The 12,336-nt window shown below is 46.0% G+C and overlaps 1 protein-coding gene across 3 annotated transcripts in view; it reads left to right on the top strand.

Annotated features, from left to right (window-relative positions):
• Positions 1-12,336, top strand: part of ST3GAL3 (ST3 beta-galactoside alpha-2,3-sialyltransferase 3) — a 358,610-nt gene that overhangs the window by 266,009 nt on the left and 80,265 nt on the right. For all 3 annotated transcript variants that reach the window (XM_078854144.1, XM_078854143.1, XM_078854145.1), the window contains one exon: positions 1,931-2,117. In XM_078854144.1, the coding sequence (XP_078710270.1) occupies positions 1,931-2,117 (187 nt within the window). The remainder of the gene's footprint in view (positions 1-1,930; positions 2,118-12,336) is intronic.

Here is a 12,336-nt window from a genome sequence, read left to right as displayed (position 1 = left end):
TCCTCACATCAGTAAATCTGAAGCTAGTCTGTGGCCTGGGATGAGGAGGATGGTATTTGAGCATCTGTGCTGGCAGGGAGCTGGGATAGGAAGTGAAAAGGCAACCTTAAAGGTTAAGTGAAGCCAGGTGCTCAGCTGTGTGAGTGAGCGGGTGAGAGCAGACATCTTCTTCAATGTCTCCACCTGCTTGCTTGAGTCCCATGGAAGTCGGGGGAAGGAGAGGTGCATTCATTCTGGGCTGCTTGGCTGCATTAGCAGGCTTTGCAGGAACTAGACTTGGGAGCTAGGAGGTGGATCTCTGCGGCAGAGAAATATAGAGAATCCATTGGTGCAGCTAGCAGATAATGCAGGGGCCCAGTCACATAGTGGGGTTCTGATTGACTCCTCACAGGGCTTGGACCAGTTTTCCTGAGGTAAAAACAGAGGCAGACTTGCCCTGGCAATCCCAGACTAGCGCCACTTGGTGCTCCATGAAAAGAGGAGTATGAGCTGGTCTGAACTATGACACTCAACTGACGGGGGCAATCCCCACACGCTGTTCAGTGCAGAAGTGCCTCCTTTAAAGCCTGGGCACCTCCAGGGGCTCCTCCATGGCATAATATTGACAGTTTGGTTTAGGGTAGCATTTGGAGGCTTCAGTCAGGGATTGGAGCCCCGTCATCTAGGGGGTGCATATCCATGAAATGAAGACAGTCCCTGTGTGAGCTGGCTGGAATTTGAAGCTAGACAAATTCAGACTGGAAATAAGACTTACATTTTAAAGAGCAAGGATCAGGGGAGGCGGAAGCTCCCTGTGAATGAGAGGGCAGAAGCTTAGCGGGAGAGGGAGTGAGGGGAGGTACTGAGTAGTGGGTGGGGTAGCCAGGTCCAGGCCTGGAAGGGGGATCCCGAGGGTTCCAAGTCAAGAAAACAGCAATAATGGAACCAGGCTCTGCTCCTCCACCGGGAACACAGCCTGAAGTCACTGGGACTCTGCACCAAAGTCAGATGGGGCTTTTGAAAATTCCACCCTTACGTGCCCAAGTATGGACTTGATTTCTTAAATCAAGTGATTGAGTTTTGAAATTTTTGGCCTGTGTATAAGAAGTTCCCAATAACTTTAATTTCTTGAAAGTCTTAATAACTTTTTACTGTTAATACTGTAGGAATTTTGTTTTAAAGTGACAAAGATTTTGTGTTACTGAGAAAAGTTTTAATAGTACAGACTAAGCCCAGTATGCTGTAAACACTTTAAGCATATGAATAGTCCTACTGACTTAACTCTTCACGCGAGTAAAGTTATGCACCTGCTTAAGTGTTTGCAGGGCCTTAATTCTCAGTATTTTGTTTGTCTATAGCAGTGTTGTGCAATTCAGATATGTCACTTTAGCCGTAGTGGCTCTTAAAACAACACTATTTATAATAAGAAAAGGAGTACTTGTGGCACCTTAGAGACTAACCAATTTATTTGAGCATAAGCTTTCGTGAGCTACAGCTCACTTCATCGGATGCATCCAATGAAGTGAGCTGTAGCTCACGAAAGCTCATGCTCAAATAAATTGGTTAGTCTCTAAGGTGCCACAAGTACTCCTTTTCTTTTTGCGAATACAGACTAACACGGTTGTTACTCTGAAACCAACTATTTATAATTTACTCCATAATGATCTTTGTCTAAAATTTCAAGAGCACAAATTTTCCAATTAGTTTTCCAAAGCCCTAGCCTGATTTAAATCATTGGAGCTGTTTTTTGGTTTCTTAAATCAAGTGTTTTACATTGACTTGACTGGAATTGCTTCATAATGAACCTGACTGATAATAAGCTATGGCTGTGGTTAGGCATAGTGCTGGGTTTTGTGGTCAAGGAAATCACTGCCCAATGGTTGCTACCTCACCAACCATATGTGAATGTAAATGAGAGTCTCTGGTAGTTTATCCTCTTGTCACCCAACAGGCTGAACTCTGCTCCAGTGAAGGGTTTTGAGAAGGATGTGGGTGGCAAGACAACGCTGCGGATCACATACCCTGAAGGGGCCATCCAGAAACTGGAGCAGTATGAAAAGGACTCCTTCTTTGTTCTGGCTGGATTCAAGTGGCAGGATTTCAAGTGGCTCAAATACATTGTTTACAAGGAGAAAGTGGTAAGACTTGGTCTGTGTCGCTTAGGTGGATGGGTTGGGGAAATATTAGTATGTCATGATTTTACCGACAACATTTGGATCGGGGCCCGGTTTCTCTGTCTGCCCCTGCCCAGGTGTCTGCATTTCGTTGGATGGTCTGTCACTTCCATGGACCCCGTTTTTAATGGAATACGCTTTGTAATGCCAGCTCAGTGGATCTGGCTGCCCCTGTATAATCTGGGCTCACGCCATAAGAATGTAAGAATGGCCATACTGGGTCAGAGCAAAAGACCATCTAGCCCAGAATCCTGTCTCTGACAGTGGCCAGTGCTAGATGCTTCCGGCAGTTGGAGGTTTAGGGAAACCTGGAGTATGGAGTTGCATCCCTGCCCATCTTAGCTAATAGCCTTTGATGGACCTGGCCTCCATGAATTTACCTAATTCTTTTCTGAACCCAGTTCTACTTTTGGCCTCCACAACATCCCCTGGCAATGAGTTCCACAGGTTGACTGTGTGTTGTGTGAAGAAATATTTCCTTTTGTTTGTTTTAAACCTTCTGCTTATTAATTTCATTGGGTGACGCCTAGTCCTTGTGTTATGTGAAATGGTCATTAAAACTTCCCTAGTCACGTTCTCCCCACCAGTCATGATTTTACAGGCCTCTGTCCTATCCCCCTTAGTTGTCTCTTAACAGTTTAACTTCTAAACTGAACAGTCGCAGTCTTTTTAATCTCTCCTCACAAGGAAGCTGTTTCATGCCCTGAATCATTTTTGTTGCTCTTCTCTGCACCTTCTCCAATTCTAATGTATATTTTTTGAGATGGGACAACCAGAACTGCACACAGTATTCAAGGTGTGGGCGTACCAGGGATTTATACAGTGGCACTGTGATATTTTCTGTTGTATTCTCTGTCCCTTTCCTAATGGTTCCTAGCACTCTGTTCGCTTGTTTGACGGCCGCTGCACATTGAGCGGATGTTTTCAGAAAACTATCCACCGTGACTCCAAGGTCTCTCTCATGAGTGGGTAAGAGCTTATTTAGACCCTGTCATTTTGTATGTATATTTGGGATTATTTTTCCAAACAGAATGACGGGGTCTAAATTAACTGTTACCACTCATCAGTGCTTGACTTGCCCAGAGTTTATGCCCCTTGAATGAGTCTCACTATTAATCTTATGAATCTTGTTACAAACAGTGAATTTAATTGTATACCGATCCCAAATTATGTGAAAGGGCGAGTATTGATTTTAATGTATTTCATGGGTTCATAGAGTTAAAGGCCAAACTGGACCGTTACAGCGTCTCACCTGACCACCTATATATCACAGGCAAGAAACAAGAACCAATGGCTGGAAGTTAAGACAGAAAATTCAAATCAGAAATAAAACACAGATTTTTTAACAGTTTGGGTGATTAACCACTAGAGCAAGTTAGCACGGGAAGTGGTGGATTCTCCATCTCTTGATGTCTTCAAATCCAGACTGATACCTTTCTGGAAAGTATGCTGTAGCCAAACACAAGTTATTGGGCCAATACAGGGGTAACTGCATGGAAAAGTAATGGCCCGCGTCATAAATATAAAGGGAAGGGTAAACCCCTTTGAAATCCCTCCTGGCCAGGGGAAAGCTCCTCTCACCTGTAAAGGGTTAAGAAGCTAAAGGTAACCTCGCTGGCACCTGACCAAAATGACCAATGAGGAGACAAGATACTTTCAAAAGCTGGGAGGAGGGAGAGAAACAAAGGGTCTATGTGTCTGTCTATATTCTGTCTTTGCCGGGGATAGACCAGGAATGGAGTCTTAGAACTTTTAGTAAGTAATCTAGCTAGGTACGTGTTAGATTATGATTTCTTTAAATGGCTGAGAAAAGAACTGTGCTGAATAGAATAACTATTTCTGTCTGTGTATCTTTTTTGTAACTTAAGGTTTTGCCTAGAGGGGTTCTCTATGTTTTGAATCTAATTACCCAGTAAGGTATCTACCATCCTGATTTTACAGGGGGGATTTCTTTATTTCTATTTACTTCTATTTTTATTAAAAGTCTTCTTGTAAGAAAACTGAATGCTTTTTCATTGTTCTCAGATCCAAGGGTTTGGATCTGTGGTCACCTATGCAAATTGGTGAGGCTTTGTATCCAACATTTCCCAGGAAAGGGGGGGTGCAAGTGTTGGGAGGATTGTTCTTAAGGTCCAAGGGTCTGGGTCTGTAGTCACCTAGGCAAATTGGTGAGGCTTTTTACCAAACCTTGTCCAGGAAGTGGGGTGCAAGGTTTTGGGAAGTATTTTGGGGGGAGAGACGTGTCCAAACAGCTCTTCCCCAGTAACCAGTATCTGTTTGGTGCTGGTAGCGGCCAATCCAAGGACAAAGGGTGGAATATTTTGTACCTTGGGGAAGTTTTGACCTAAGCTGGTAAAGATAAGCTTAGGAGGTTTTTCATGCAGGTCCCCACATCTGTACCCTAGAGTTCAGAGTGGGGGAGGAACCTTGACAGCCCGTGATATACAGGAGGTCAGACCAGATGATCTAACGGTCCCTTCTGGCCTTAAACTCTATGAAATCTATGAAAGCACACACAGAAGTTTGAGAAGAGAGGTGGGGGATCTCTGTGGAAACCAGCTTACCCAGAGGGGTTTAGCTACTTTGTCTGATGTGCCACCTTCGCGGGCTGCTCTGTGTCACATCTCATGTGCTTAGTCCTGATGTTCTTTCTTTAGCTGCTTGAGAATAGATACGCAAGCACATGGTGTGGAGCTTCAGATCAGAATCTTCAGAAATGTGGAGGGGAGGCCAGAGAAACAATAGTCTCTTCTTCAAGTGATGGACCACGTGGATTCCACTTACGATGCCAGGCACCTGAGATCAGATGCTGTTGAATATCAGTATCTGGGGCCACCCCTGTGTCCTGGATGCTCTTGTGCCCTTCCCACCCCAGGCCATAAAGGGAAGACCTGGCCCAGCCATCATATCAGATCCTTTTTACCATCCGTGGCTGCCTCTTACTGTTATAGCCAACAGAGGTCATCAGCACAGCCAAGACAAAGATAGCTCCTGAGAAGGAGACCCTCTCCCCTCTCTTCTGCCAGATAGTCTGTGCTGACCTCTGATCAGCAGATTTAACACTATAGTCAAGAGCCATATAGAACCATTGGCTCCATCCTACCCCCTTGCGCCTCTTTGTCAGCTCTCTCTCTCTGGTTTTGGGACACCTGGAACCAAATAACATCTGACTGGTCGGTCCTGGAGATGATAGACTAGGAGTACTCTGTCCAGTTCCTCCCTGCCCCCTTCCCTGTCCCTCCTCAGGAACCAGTCTCACAGGACATGGCTAAGGAAGAAAGTAAACTCCTGTCTGCAATTCGGAGTGCCCTGGGAGTTCCAGGGCCAGGGAGGTTTATTCACATTATTTCCTGATCCCAGACAAGAAAGAGGGGGCGCCCCATTCTGGACCTTTAATGTCTCAACAAACCCCCTTTGTTTCAAATTCAGGATGGTGACTCTAGCATCCATAATCACCACTGTCGATCCTCAGGACAGTTCATGCCTCTCGACTTGCAAGATGCCTGTTTCCATACAGCTAGTCACCCAGCTCACAGGAAATACCTCAGGTTCCTGGTGGGGAAGTCCCACGATCAGTCCAGAGTGCTTCCCTCCACGGCTCCCAGAGTACTTACCCAAGTGCCTGCTGGGCCATGGCAGCCCTCCTGCAGAGACAAAGGATACATGTATACCCAGACCTCGCCAGCTGGCATATTCGAGGGCAGTCACCTGAGCAAGTGAACAGCTCCAGCCAAGTAACTCTAGTGCTCTTCGCTGCTCTGGGTCTCCGTGAGCAGAGGTGCCTGTTCTTACTCCTACTCAGAGGATAGCGGTCATAGGAGCAGTGTTAGATTCCAAAGCAGCAAGAGTTTACCTACCGCAGCAAAAGTGCCACTCGATACTGAACCCTGTCAGTCACCTCCAGGCGCACATGAAGACCTCATTTAGAGCCTCACACGCCTCAGGCTCCTGGAGCAAAAGATGTTTGGTGAGATCTTAGAGTTGTTTCTAATTTTCACTTGAACCAAGTAATCCATCTGCCAGTTTTCTTTCCTAAGCCTCACATTAGCAAAGGGGAAGCTAAACTTCACACCCTTGATGTTGTGAGGTCCTTCTCCTGCTGCCTGGAGAGGGCAAGACCCTTCAGAAACTCTCCCAGGCTATTACTGGCCTTTGTTGACAGGATGATGGGTCAACCTGTGCTCACCCAAAGACTATCCAAATGGGTGTCCGACTGTGTGTGTTCCATGACTGTCCCTTCCTTGCTACTGCAGAGGCCTGTGTCATCTGGATTCTGTCTTAGTGAAGGGACTGAGGGGTAATGGAGCTTACTCCACTTTTTATACCCTTAAGTGAGAGAGGATGTGGGCACCCAGGGCACAGGCGTGGTTCCAACAGACACTGCTCTTCAAAAGATGCTGATCTCACACCAGAATCTCATTCCACCAGAATCAAAATCCATGTGGACCACACATCTCCAGGAACCAGTTACTGAAAAGTAACTGTTGGTTGGATAGTTGTTCTGGCCAGGAGGTGGCCAAGTGGCACGCCTGCTCTAGTCAGCCAAAAAAAGCCAAACAAACAGAATAACAAATCAGAAAATGAAAGATTATGTATACTATGTTCAGAGCAGAGTTCCTGAAACCACCAGACCAGCATGTGCACACCCTTTTGCAAACTAGTTATATAAGGGAATGGAGTTGGGGCTGAATCAAAGATAGTTCTTTGTGCATCATTTCATCAGAACAAGTTACTGCATTTCATACATCCATAGATCCCAAGGCCGGAAGGAACCACTGCTGTCACCTAGTCTGACCTCCTGCATAGCACAGGCCAGAGAACTTCTCCAAAATGATTCCTGGAGCAGATCTTTCAGAAAAACATCCAGTCTTGATTTTAAAATGGCAGTGATGGAGAATCCATCAAGACCCTTGATATATTGTTCCAATTGTTATTTACCCTCACTGTTAAAAATGTACACCTTATTTCCAGTCTGAATTTGTCTAGCTTCAACTTCCAGCCATTGGATCATGTTAGACCTTTCTCTGCTAGACTGGAGAGCCCACTGTCAAATATTTGTTCCCCATTTAACTATTTATGGACTGTGATCAAATTACTCCTTACACTGCTTTTCATTAAGCTAAATAGATTGAGTTCCTTGAGTCTGTCACTATAAGGCAAGTTTTCTAATCCTTTAGTCAGTCTCGTGGCTCTTCTCTGAACCCTCTCCAATTTATTAACATCTGTCTTGAATTGTGGACACCAGAAACGGGTACAGGATTCCAGCAGTGGACGCACCAATGACAAATACGGAGGTAAAATAGCCCTTTTGGCCACAGTGTCACACTGGCAGCTCATGTTCAGCTGATTGTCCACCATGGCCTGCCAAATCTTTTTCCAAGTCCCTGCTTCACAGGATAGAGTCCCCCCTCCTGTATGTATGGCCCACATTCTTTGTTCCTAGATGTGTACGTTTACATTTAGCTGCACTAAAACACATACTGCATGCTTGCACCCAGTTTACCAAGCAATCCAGATCACTTTGTATCAGTGTCCTCTTCATTATTTACCACTCCCCCAATTTTTGTGTCATCTGCAAACTTTCTCAGGGATGATTTCTTTTTCTTCCAGCTCATTGACAAAAATGTTAAATAGCCTAGCACCAAGAACCAACCCCTGCAGGATCCCACTAGAAACACACTGATTTCTGATGATTTCCCTGTGTACGATTAAATGTTGAGACCTACCAGTCAGCCAACTTTTAATCCATTTAACGTGTGCCATGGTAATTTTTTAATCAAAATGTTGTGTGGTCACAACTGAAATGTCTCACAGGAGTCTATTACATCAACACTGTTACCATTATCAACAAATCTTGTATTCTCATCAAAAAAAATACCAACTTAGTTTGAGAGGATCTATTTTCCATAAACTCATGTTGATATTAATTGTTACCCTCCTTTAGTTCTTTATTAACCGAGTCCTGTGTATGCTGCTCTGTTATCTAGCCTAGGATCAATGTCAGACTGACAGACCTGTAATTACTCTGCTCATTCCATTTACCCTTTCTAAGAATTGGAATAACATGAGCTTTCATTCCAGTCGTCAGGAACTTCCCCAGGGTTCCAAGACTTACTGCAAATCAACATCAACAGACTGAGTAGGCTCTCTTCCCTCAACGTTTGGCACATGGTGGTAAAGAAGCCAAGTGAGGGCAAAGGTTTCACTGGAAATCGGCAGCCTCCAGACTTCCTTCTCTTGTAGTAATACCCGTGCTAACACTTCCAGCTGCAACCTGAAGCACAGAAGGAGCAGCTTGTGGAGTAAGTGCCTGAGGCATCAGGAAATTCTTTGATAGTAAAAGTCTGGAGGTGAGTGAGCCTGCTTGCAAGTGAGGCCAAGTTCAGGTTTTTGCCCATTGTATAGGCATGTCTGTCTGGCACACTGCACTGTGCAATGACAAGAGGGAGAGGGAGCCAGGTGCAGCTGTTCTCCAGCAAGTATCCGCACTGCAACAACAGGCAGGGCATATACTCTGCCCCTTCTAATCCTGACGTGCATCTGCTGCCTGTCACCTGCAGAGATTCAATAAGGTTGATCTCTGAATAATGCTTATGGATGAGGGACATTCAAATGCATCTCTCTCCTTTGAAGTGGAACATTTCCCCTCCCACCACGTCTTGGTGCTGAGGACTTTGGGAACCAGTAGTGGAGGAGGACTTTGGTTTCCTTTTCACTTGAAATAAATACTCTTGAGATTCCTATTTCAGAGCCATGTTTGTGTGTTTAGTCAGTAGGCTGTTCGTGATCGCAGCTGAATATAGAGTTGGTAAGTGCCTGGCTCCCTGGCTGGATTTATCATGCCACACCATAGCCAGACTCCTCAGGGCTACAAGAAGACAGACTATCTGAGCGCTTTTTCTGGAGGTTCCCTTCTTCCCTCGTTTGGTAGCCCTGCCATATTACCTGCTTGCTGGGGTTGACTGATAACTTTGCTGCTCCTTACTACATTGCACGTTTCTGATCTCTGACTGATAGGGTTTGTCTGAGAGCCTCCATCATATGCTATCTCATACCTCTGGGAAAAGCTGGGAAAACCACCTAGTTGGGCCAAAGCAGCAGCTGATTCTGTAGGATTAAAAGATTTTCTCTGCTGTGCACTGAAAAGGAAACTGCTTCATTAGAGGGATGGAAGGTGAGTCCAAGAGCAGAGAGGGAAAGCCCAGAGATTCCCCACCTGTGTGTTACTCTTATGCCTCCAAATCTTTGACCAGTCAGCTTACCAGGGACAGTTCAAACAGTCAGAGGTGAAGACTAAATGTTGCTGTCCCAAGAGGTCTCTTTGGAAATGGACCAGTGTCTGTGCAGCTGCAAGGTCCTACTTTCAGGCTGTAGCACTCCCGGTGAATAGCTTCCTGAGGTGCTGATGGGTGCTGCCTGGGATTGGTGATGTGATTCTCGTGTCAGCTGCTAACGAGCCACTGAGTGGCACAGTACAGAAGAGCCTCTCTTGGCTCTGGCTAGTATTGCTTATATTATGGCGTACCTGGGTCCCATTCGGGATCCCCAAGTGCCACAATTGAGATCAGCATTGTTCCCTCAGTATACAGGGGGTGACGGTGGGAGGGCATTCTCTGCTAGCTCCCTCACCTGGTCTGGAATAGCTCCTGATCTGTTTATGCGGCTTTTGGACAGAGTGCTGCTTGAAGGTAGGTATTCCCCTTGTTTTCCTTTACTGATAGCATTGGCATCAACTCAAAGTCTCTGTTTGTTTCTTTGGACACACCTTCTGCATACTGCTCCTTTCTCTCCTGTGCCCTGCAGAGTCAGGGAGTAGGGAGTGGAGGTATGTGAGGTGGCGGGCTGAACAAAGGCTTCACTGTTCTGTGCCTAGGCATAACCTTTGCTGTCACTGGAGCCTAACAGCCCTGGGCGGGCGCCCTCTCTCTGCTGCTGACTGCTCCGGCACTAGTGCACTTCCAGTATCGAGTGTGTGCAATGGCTGTCTTCTCTTGGTGCACGCTTTCCCTTGGCTCCTTTGCTCTTTCCCACTTGCTGCCTGTTAGGTTTGTTCTCGTTAAAATTGTAAAGCAAACAGGTAATGTGTCTCTCCCTCTGAACAGACAGGTGAGATGCTCAGTGGGAGACATCAAAGTCAGCCCCGCAGCTTTGATTTATTGGAGAGGCTCGTGCCTGGTGATGCTCAGCCAGGTGGGGGTGCTCTTCAGCTATTTGTTGGACTTAGGACACTGCAGCTGGACCCTGTAGTTCCCCCTGAATTTTCAAAGACGACACTAAACCAATTGCTGCAGCTTCCTGAGCTGGGTAATCAAGTCTTGGAATCTCTCCGCAGTTACTGTGCTTTCCAACCTCTCGGGCGCTGCTCTTAAACCTATTTTTAAATTTAAAAAATTCCTATGTGCTGCAGTTAGCAGAGTTTTTCTGAGGGTCTCTCTTAAGTGAAGCTAGGCTTTGGGATAAAGCCCTGGTCAGCAGAGGCCAAGAGCTGTTCTGACAAGAAACATGGGACCAGTTTATCCAACACAAGAAGCTGGAGTTTGGAAAGTAGCTTTTAAAATCAGAGTGTGAGTGGAAACTGTGTACAGGTGGGTCCCTCCCCCGTTGTTGGTGATCATCTCCGATGTGAAGAGCAGGCACGAGAGGCTACAGGACTCTGAACAAACCCAAGTGCAGCGTTACACCCCACACTACATCTGCCTGTTCTGGGGTAACTGTCCAATGGGAGAGGACAGGCCCTGGGCTCCGGGGTGTGTTGTTATTGAGGGGAGGTGGTTGATATGGGAAATGTACTTAGCGGTTGTGCCTGTAAGCAGGAACCTTTCCACTGAAAACCCCTTCGCAAACTGTGTCCTTAGGGGAGTGCACTGGGAAGGCATTGCTGGTGACCAAGACAGTTTGTATGCACAAGGAGGCTTGCAACGTGCCTGGGTCAGCAAAACCCTCTTCAGGTTGTGGTATTTCCAGGAGCGCAGCAAACAGAAGATCATTTCCACCCACAGGATTTGGAAGCATTCCCAGGAGCAACAGTGAAAGAGAACACGACAGTCCTTGTCTCAAAGTATTGCAGTGCCAGACTCAGGGCAACTGAAGTGTTAAACGTGAACCAAAGAAAACACCCGCCGCAACTCACCTTTCAAATCTGGGGGGTGCTACAGCAGCATGGCTGCACTCAGGCAGCTATAGCACGTCCGGTGAAGATGCTCTATGCCAATGAGGGAGAGCTCGCCCGCTGACATAGTGCTGTCCACACCAGCTGTTAGGTCAGTGTGACTAATGTCGCTTGGGGGGTGGCTTATTCACACCCCAGAGCGACATAAGTTATATCGACATAAGGGGTAGTGTATGTACAAGCCCTGAGGTTTTAAATGCAGAAAATTATAGTGACCCTGGACAGCAGCTGTATTGCACATGGGGAAGAGATTCAGGACCACAGCATCCTGAGGCATGAAGTTTCCTGGAGCCCTTATCACTCAAGGTTCTTTTTATAATTCAGTCTGCGTAGCTGTTTGTCTGTCTGTCCTCTACAGCCATGACTCCCACATTAGGAAGTGTTTTTACCCTTTGTTCTTAATTCACCTGCTGTTAACTTAATCCAGTGACACATTCTTATATTATGGAATGGGAGGGATTTATCGGTTATGGGCTCGGTGGGGAAATCACTGGGTTAGATCTTCTGGCCTGTGCTTTGCAGGAGGTCAGCCTAGATGGTCATAACTGTCCCTTTTGGCCTTAGAATCTATTAAATGTCCTAAGGCAGCAGTTCTCAACCAAAGGTACGTGTACCTCTGGGGTACATAGAGGTCTTCCAAGGTGTATGTCAACTCATCCAGATAGCTGCCTAGTTTTACAACAAGCTACATAAAAAGCACTAGCGAAGTCAGGACAAACTAAAATTTCATACAGACAATGAGTTGTTTATACTGCTCTATGTACGATAGGCTGAAATGTAAGGACAATAGTTACATTCCAGTTGATTTATTTTATAATTATTTGGTAAAAATGAGAAAGTATGCCATTTTCAGTACTAGCGTGCTGTGACACTTTTGTATTTTTAGGTCTGATTTTGTAAGCAAGTCATTTTTAAGTGAGGTGAAACTTGGGGTACTCAAGACAAATCAGACTTCGAAAAGGGGGACAGTCGTCTGGAAAGGTTGAGAGCTGCTGACCTAAGTGATGGGGCCTC

This window comes from Lepidochelys kempii, chromosome 8 (genome assembly GCF_965140285.1).
Source record: "Lepidochelys kempii isolate rLepKem1 chromosome 8, rLepKem1.hap1, whole genome shotgun sequence".
Taxonomy (NCBI): Eukaryota; Metazoa; Chordata; order Testudines; family Cheloniidae; genus Lepidochelys; species Lepidochelys kempii.
The sequence above is the reverse complement of the archived record's forward strand: the minus strand, read 5'-3'. Positions and strand labels throughout refer to the sequence as shown.